The sequence below is a fragment of the Notolepis coatsorum genome, assembly GCF_963971535.1.
Source record: "Notolepis coatsorum genome assembly, chromosome: 8".
NCBI classification, from domain to species: Eukaryota; Metazoa; Chordata; class Actinopteri; order Aulopiformes; family Paralepididae; genus Notolepis; species Notolepis coatsorum.
The window spans coordinates 8,916,570-8,925,472 of NC_140172.1; the positions used below are offsets into that span (position 1 = coordinate 8,916,570).

General features: G+C 45.4%; 1 protein-coding gene across 2 annotated transcripts in view; it reads left to right on the forward strand.

Annotated features, from left to right (window-relative positions):
• LOC311232874 (pannexin-3-like) overlaps positions 1 to 5,834 on the forward strand; it is a 39,349-nt gene extending 33,515 nt beyond the window's left edge. Inside the window, exons 4-6 of one of the 2 annotated variants that reach the window (XM_084319705.1) lie at positions 1,305 to 1,519; positions 2,072 to 2,826; positions 3,496 to 5,834. In XM_084319705.1, the coding sequence (XP_084175831.1) occupies positions 1,305 to 1,519; positions 2,072 to 2,826; positions 3,496 to 3,566 (1,041 nt within the window). In that variant the 3' untranslated portion in view covers positions 3,567 to 5,834. Of the gene's footprint in view, positions 1 to 1,304; positions 1,520 to 2,071; positions 3,473 to 3,495 lie in introns of those variants that run through there. The other variant, XM_084319704.1, reaches the window with a different exon arrangement.
• Positions 5,835 to 8,903: the final 3,069 nt, after the last annotated feature.

Sequence of the window (8,903 nt, forward strand, 5' to 3'; positions counted from 1 at the left end):
GACAAACAGGATGAGTTTCCAAATGTCTACCTGAGCCCTGTACTGGGAGAAATGTCTGGTCCTCTACTTTCTGTAAAGGATTCAGCATTATACAAAATGGATAGGAAATCATGGTACAGAAACTGTGTCAAAGTAATTAATAAGAAATGGCTAAATAACAGTGGACACTGTATGGAGGAGCAGGCTGTGTGCAGGTAATGACACTCAACCTGTGTGGAGGGTTTTATATAAACCTCCTTTAAAAAAAAAAAACGGCAGACCTTCAGTGGAGGATTCTGCATGGTGCTGTGGCAGTGAACGCTTTTGTTTCCATCATCAACCCAGAGGTGGATAATAAATGTCCTTTCTGTGGGTTGACTGAGACTGTTTTTCATGCATTTTTAGAGTGTAACAGGCTTTTAGGGCTATTTGAGCTGCTCACCAACGTTTTTAGGCATTTTGGTGAAACCTTTTCTGTTATTGGTTATATTTTTGGAGCAGGATATAAAAAAGAAAATAAGAAAAAATGGCAACTGCTTAATTTTCTGGTGGGGGAAGCTAAGCTTGCAGTCTATGTAAACAGGAGGAACAGAGTGGAAGATAAACCGGACCAGGATGCAGTGTTAGTGTGGTGCAGTTATGTGAAGGCTAGAGTCTGGCTGGAGTTCAGGTTTTATAAAGCTATGGGAAATTTGGAGGCTTTTGCTCAGGAATGGTGTTATGGAAATGTGATTTGTGATGTATTTGATGGTGAATTGGTTTTTAACAACATTATGAATATGTGAAGTTCTATTTTTTTTTTTTTTTTTTTTATCTTGCAGATGTAAAGTCTTTTAAAGGCTTGTTGTAACGATTTTTTCATACAGTACAAAATAAAGTACTTTAAAAAATCAAAAATCTCCCTCTCCCCTCTCTCCCCCTCTCTCTCTCTCCCTCTCCCCTCCCCCTCTCTTCCTCCCTCTCTCTCTCTCCCCTCTCTCTCTCTCTCTCTCTCTCTCTCCCCCCCTCTCTCCCCCCCTCTCTCTCTATCTCCCCCCTCTCTCCCTCTCTCTCTCTCTCTCCCTCCCATCTCCCTCTCTCTCTCCCCCTCTCTCTCTCTCTCTCTTCCCCCCTCTCCCTCTCTCTCCCCCCCCCCTCTCCATCTCTCTCTCCCCCTCTCTCTCTCTCTCCCCCCCTCTCCCTCTCTATCTCTCTCCCCCCCCTCTCCCTCTCTCTCTCTCTCACTCCCTCCCCCCTCTCCCTCTCTCTCTCTCCCCCCTCCCTCCCCCCTCTCTCCCCCTCTCTCTCTCTCCCCCCCCCCCCTCTCTCTCTCTGCCACCCTCCAGATGTTCCCGTACTCCCTGCTGGCCATGGCCATGCTGATGTACCTGCCCGCCCTCATCTGGCGCCAGCTGGTGATGCCCACGCTGGCGTCCGACCTGCTCTTCATCATTGACGAGCTGGACAAGTCGTACAACCGCTCGGTCCGCATGGCCCAGAACATCCTGGACATGCGCCAGACCACGGAGAACCCGCTCACCTTCCAGGCGGAGCTGCGGAGGTGAGAGCGTGGCGGCCGGGAGAGGGCGACGTCGTGTCGCGCCCTCGTGGCGAGAGCCGTCGATGTTTTGTATTTGCCGATTTAAGATAAACGTGTCAAATCACTCCGCGGTTGTCGATCAAACACCTTGAATCTCCGAAGGTGTCTTTTCAGTCGTAGAAATCAGAAAGGTCTTTATTGCCAAGAAAAGGTTGACAAACTCGCTAGCTACTCCAGCCGCTAATGTTTTAGCCCGACATTCTCACAAAGGGTTTTTAATCCACGAAAGCGCACCTGGGCATTGTGACAGTCACAAAAAACAGCCTACTATATGTTGTTATTATTTGGTTGCAGTGCCATGTTTGGTCACTGAGAGACACTCCTTGTTTGTACTTGACGTAACAAACGGTTTAATTTGATTTTTCAACAGGCGTGTGGGTGCTGCTAAGCTTAGCCATCTCTCTGCTAACAAGTTAACGTCATCAAACATCAAACGACACCTTACAACAACATCCGTACTTTTCACAGAATATGAACTGAACTGAACTTCCCGTTGTTTTCCCTGCGTTGCAGAGCTAAGAAGAAGCGTTACTTTGAGTACCCCCTGCTGGAGCGCTACATGCAGTGCAAGCATCGCTCCTACTTCCTGGTCAGCATGCTGTTCCTGCGCGGCTTCCTGCTGCTCACCTTCATGACGGCCGCCTGCCTCTACCTGGCCTACTTCCACCTCTCCGCCTTCCTGCAGGACGAGTTCAGCTGCTTCGTGCGCACCGGCGTGCTGCGCGACCAGAGCTGGATCCCCGAGCTGGTCCAGTGCAAGATGACGGGCCAGCTGGTCTTCCAGGTGATCAGCGTGGCCAACGGCGCCATCTACGTCCTGCTCGCGCCCATCGTCCTCTTCAGCCTGGTGCGCCTCTTCGTCTGGGACACCACCTTCCTGTCCGTGTACGAGGTGCTGCCCGCGCTGGGCCTCATCCGGGACCGCAAGCTGGGCTGTCCGCTGAACGACCTCAACGTGCTGCTGCTCTTCCTCCGCGCCAACGTGATCCACCTCAAGTCCTTCGGCCGGGTGAGGGCCCTGTGCTCGCTGCCTTCGCCGCAGGTGGGCGGCGTCGGCGGCGGGCAGGGCGGCGTGGGCGCCATCCTGACCCAGGAGGAGCTGGAGGAGCGCGAGGAGGCGGCGCTGGAGCTGAAGGAGGAGGTGGAGGAGGCCCGGGACGAGGGGAGGCTCAACCTGGTGGACATCATGACCATCCTGGGAGCGGCGCAGGGCAGAGTGGTCAACTGCAGTGAACAGAGGCCGCTGGTGGAGGAGAGTGTGAGCCTGGGTACCGTAACTTTTATCTACACTCTCAAACGCATTCTGCTAGTGGCCGTTTTCACCTTCATTATCTGGGACGTGCAGAAGATTATCACGTGATGCTTCTCGTGCCGACCACAGTGGGGGGGGATCTGGAATTGGGAAAAAGTAAATGTTGGTCCTTTTGTAAGGTGTTCTCAGTGAAATAGGCATTCAATTCCAACTGAATGTAAAATAAGGTCATATCCGAATGAACCTGATGAACAGTTTGATCCGGTTAGAAAATGTGCTTTAAAAATAATAGAATGTCTTTAAACAAAACACTTTATTATATATTAGCCATTGCTTGTTGTTCACAATTCTTTTTCTCAACTGTCTTGCATTTTTGAAAATGACCTGTATTTCTAAAAGAGTCTTTTGAGAAAAAATGGGTATCTGCAAACTCTGTGGTGCTTCCCAGTCCTAACCAAGGTTCCTATATCACCGATGTGTAGTCACTGATGCAGAAGTGAACGACTCCGGTTGACCTGGGGACCAGCGCTACAAACGTTTACTTCTCACAAATTCACCTGCTTTGGTCCAAATAGAATCTGCATTGTTGTCGAGGAAACGTTGTCGTTCCTTTGTCGTCGTGGTGTAGACCTGATTTTCTTAAAGGCCACCCACGGTCCTAACTGCCCTCTCTGTCTCTCCGCAGAGCCAAACCAGCTGGGCTACCACGAGCTGAAGGAGACCTCGCCATATATACCTTATAGTCATTACTACTAACTGCATGGACTCTGATCCATCGATGTGATCAATCAGTGTATTCGGAATCTACCTACAGTAGGCCTGCGGGAGTGCTGTAGTCACAACGGCTTTGGAAACCCAGTGGAAGAATTCTCTAAGAATGAAAAAGCCTTTTTTAGAATGACTGGTAAAAGGGTATAGTGCCACACAGATAATGAACCTATAAGAACTAACGAGGAACTAGGCTAAATGTTAAGAAAATGTAGGAACAAATATTATTTAAGTTATTTAGTAATAGTTGATTTTTTCTTATTAGAGGTAAGTGGGTTTGAGAGTCCAGCGGACAGTTCTTGCGTTGCGAAGTGAAGTAGAAGCCATTCTGGAAGGTGCACTGAGACGTCTGAGAGTTGAGTAACTGGTGGTTTGATAAACAGTTTGTTAACATGTAAGTTCCTCATTAGTTCATATAGGTACTTATTAATCATTGTGCCTCCTCTAAAGTGTCACCTGTAACACCACCATGAGGATGTCAATGGATCTGACCTGTGAGCTCCCATTGCTTCACATTGACTCCGTCACCCGCAACACTCAGGCTTTGTTTTTGCTTTTCCATTCATTCACTTTGATTTCGCAAAGCTATATTGTAAAACGTATAGGCATCTAATAGAAAACGACACGACACGGGCCGTGATGATGACTTCCCCCCCCCCCCCCCTGTATCCGGGGTCATGCGTGTCAAGATATCTGGTGTGTGAACTAGCTTGAGCTATAGCTGCGTGTAATCCCGGTTTGTTTCCAAATAGGGATGTGCAGGGACACCGGTCAACCAAATATTCTTAATGGTTAAATGGTTAATTGGCTTCTTTTTTCTTTGCCTACATATTTGTTTGTATTCATATACTGTATATATTACATACTGTATGTGTAAAGATTTTAAATAAAGGGAACACATGACATAGTAATGAGTGAGTGAGCGAGGTCTAGACCATTTCCTGGTCTAGAGAGAGAGAGAGAGAGAGAGAGAGAGAGAGAGAGAGGTCAGGAGGAATGGAGCAACTCCTTGTCTATACAAGTATACAGGTATTTTTTTTAGGTTTAGTTTTAGAAAACAACTGTATACCTGTACGTGTGGCCGGCAAACAAATACTTAAAACTGAGCTTTTGGAAAACGGTAACATCCTGACCAATGTCCCTGTGTCCACACGTATGATACACGTTTACATATGGTATGTTCTCTGCAGTCAGCACCAGATCCACACGTATGATACACGTTTACATATGGTATGTTCTCTGCAGTCAGCACCAGATCCACACGTATGATACACGTTTACATATGGTATGTTCTCTGCAGTCAGCACCAGATCCACACGTATGATACACGTTTACATATGGTATGTTCTCTGCAGTCAGCACCAGATCCACACGTATGATACACGTTTACATATGGTATGTTCTCTGCAGTCAGCATCAGTTCCACACGTATGATACACGTTTACATATGGTATGTTCTCTGCAGTCAGCACCAGATCCACACGTATGATACACGTTTACATATGGTATGTTCTCTGCAGTCAGCACCAGATCCACACGTATGATACACGTTTACATATGGTATGTTCTCTGCAGTCAGCACCAGATCCACACGTATGATACACGTTTACATATGGTATGTTCTCTGCAGTCACCACCCCCCCCCCCCCCCCCCCCCCCACAGCCGGCCGTCAGGTCAGTTCATACGTGTGTTTTTGCGTTGTTGGTGACAGGTGACATCTTTTAGAAAATGTAGGGGTGAAAATTATATCATTTGTAAATATCTGTGTACTGTGGACATGAGTTTGTCAGTTTTAGTGTAAGTGTTGCTACTACTAACTATTTTTGTAGTTAGCTAACAGAGAGAGAGAGAGAGAGAGAGAGAGAGAGAGAGAGAGAGACCACTTGGAACCATGTTGCAAAAAATAAATAAAAAATAACCTCAAAATAACCGTTATGCACACATCCCTATTTCCAGGCCATGAATGCTGTTCTTCCATTCTTAGTCACTTTTTTCTTTCTCCTAAGAAGTAGGATTTGTATACTTTTAGATCATCTAAAAATGTATGCAAGTGAATAGTGAGACAGAGTATGGACCCTGGGGTCAGCTGATGTCTGGGGTTGAATATTCATAATTCCATATGTACTTTACACTTCCCAACACATTATCAGTATTAACTGCATCAGCAAGTACAATCTCATCTTTTGTAATTTTCTTTTGCATCAGAATTGTATTCTATCTTTTAATTAATTGCAATAAATAAAGTTTGTATACCATCTGGTGTTTCTCTAATCTGTCGCATGGTTTTACCGGTGTCTCTATGAACGTGCGGTTTTCATTTCATTTATTAGGAGTCCCATTAGTTACAGCAGAAGCAGTAGCTGTTCTTCTTGGGTTTATACACAAAATACAACACTGTACCCATTTCTGCTTTGCACTATATAGTACTGTACATTAGTACACTGCATAGTATTGTATATTATATGGTAACTCAGAACATTGTACATATGTCTATACCGAACACTGTGACCTCATTTTCTTCTTCTAAATTACATGCTATACTATGTTATTTGATACTATCTTGTCTAGCACAGTCTCTGGAGCGTAACAGTAAGAAGCATTTTGTATGAAAGTATTCTGTACTTCTGTATGACAACTATTAAAGAAACTTGAAACTTGAAATGACAGGACATAATGACAATAACTAGGGATGCTCGATATTGGCTTTTTTACCGATACCGATATTCCGATATTGTCCAACTCTTAATTTCGATACCGATATCAACCGATACCGATATATGCAGGGTTTCCCCCCAAAAAAACTGAATAATTTCAGGTAATTAATAATTTCACTGGATGCATTCAAAAGGCTTTCTAAATGTAAGCATTATCTGTGCAAAATATGATAATTAAAAAAGTAAAAATTAACATTACATATCTCTTGTTGTTGAATTAAACCAACATGCATACTTTTGACAATAAATAAAATAAGAATTGGTTCTTACTTGCTTGCCTGGGTAAATAAAGGTTAAATAAATGTTAAAAAAAAAAAAAAAAAAAAAAGAAAAATTTGATACCGATATTTTCCGATATCACATTTTACTGCCGATATCGGCCGATAATATCGGTCGGCCGATAATATCGGACATCCCTAACAATAACACATCACTAATGCAACTGCAACAGCAAGAACAATGACAGACAAGATCTGGCTCTATGTAGTGAAAACAGAAAACGACTGTACTGTCACCGATATATCAAATTATTATTCTTTTTTTTAATCCTCTCTTTTTTTTCGCCTGATTTTTCTATTTTTCTCCCCATCCCAATTTAGTCGTTATGCCAATTCCCCCCCTCCCCTACCTGGTTGTTGTGCGCATGTTCTCCTACTGGTCGGTACAATGGAACCCTGAAGTCCACCACATGCTTCCTCCGACACATGCAGAGACAGCCAGCGGCTCTCTTCTCACCTGGCAGCGAGGACTTTCATTGGTGAAGCGTAACGCGTGGGAGGTCACGCTGCCTTCACCATTTCCTGCCTTTCGCTGAGCAGGCGCCCAGACCTGATCTGTAGGCGTCGCTGTCCACAACGCCAGATTACCATCCTCGACTTCCCTCCCCCTAACTCAGCCAAGCGAGTTAGTATGACGATCGGCCCAAGCCGCAGGGCAATGCTGACTCCGGGAGTTGAGACCGCAGCCTCTTGCATTGGTGACGAGCGCAATCTCCGCTACGCCACCCGACCGCCCTAGATATATCAAATTAAAGATGTCTTATTATTTCATTGCATTTCAAACCTTTATTTCACCTTTTAAGAGACTGAAGTTTCCCTCATTTACAGCGACAACAAGCTTACAAAACACACAATAAAAAAGAACAAACAATACAAAATCAGCTAAGACAGTTACATGTCGACACACAGTGGTCGGAGATCCTACTTTTAAATGCAGCAAGAGAAGGAAGAACCTTCAGCTTCAGAGTCAGTCGGAGGGCGTTCCAGGTGTTGGAAGAACATTCAGCTTCAGAGTCAGTCGGAGGGCGTTCCAGGTGTTGGAAGAACCTTCAGCTTCAGAGTCAGTCGGAGGGCGTTCCAGGTGTTGGAAGAACCTTCAGCTTCAGAGTCAGTCGGAGGGCGTTCCAGGTGTTGGAAGAACCTTCAGCTTCAGAGTCAGTCGGAGGGCGTTCCGGGTGTCGGAAGAACCTTCAGCTTCAGAGTCAGTCGGAGGGCGTTCCAGGTGTTGGAAGAACCTTCAGCTTCAGAGTCAGTCGGAGGGCGTTCCAGGTGTTGGAAGAACCTTCAGCTTCAGAGTCAGTCGGAGGACGTTCCAGGTGTTGGAAGAACCTTCAGCTTCAGAGTCAGTCGGAGGACGTTCCAGGTGTTGGAAGAACCTTCAGCTTCAGAGTCAGTCGGAGGACGTTCCAGGTGTTGGAAGAACCTTCAGCTTCAGAGTCAGTCGGAGGACGTTCCAGGTGTTGGAAGAACCTTCAGCCTCAGAGTCAGTCGGAGGGCATTCCAGGTGTTGGAAGAGCCTTCAGCCTCAGAGTCAGTCGGAGGGCGTTCCAGGTGTTGGAAGAACCTTCAGCCTCAGAGTCAGTCGGAGGACGTTCCAGGTGTTGGAAGAACCTTCAGCTTCAGAGTCAGTCGGAGGGCGTTCCAGGTGTCGGAAGCATGAAAGGAAAAAAGCCATTTTCCCAGTTCAGAGCAAACTGGAGGAACTCTAAGAACCAACCAGTACCAGTCATTTGAACGTGGAGAATACGTAGGTTCCAAGATTCCATTCCAATGTGATGTAAGAGGGAAGTTTATTATTGAGTTGTAGAGCAGGCTGAGTCATATTGTAAATAAATACAGCCCAGACCAAAGAAAAGCATCACAGTATTTCTCAAAAGCATCACAGCATTTCTCAAAAGCATCACGGTATTTCTCAAAAGCATCACAGTATTTCTCACGGTATTTCTCAAAAGCATCACAGTATTTCTCAAAGGCATCACGGTATTTCTCAAAAGCATCACAGTATTTCTCAAAAGCATCACAGTATTTCTCAAAAGCATCACGGTATTTCTCAAAAGCATCACGGTATTTCTCAAAAGCATCACGGTATTTCTCAAAAGCATCACAGCATTTCTCAAAAGCATCACGGTATTTGACGACAACATATTGGAGACAACTTACAATCAATTGATCAAAATCAATTGATGAAAAAGACGAGAAAATTGGAATCTGCAGGGGACAGGTGTGTACCTTAACGAGCATCTCACCAGGAGGAACGCGGACATTGCAAGGCAGGCTCGCATCCTCCGAAAAGAGAAAAAGATCCAATCGACATGGACGAGGAATTGTAAAA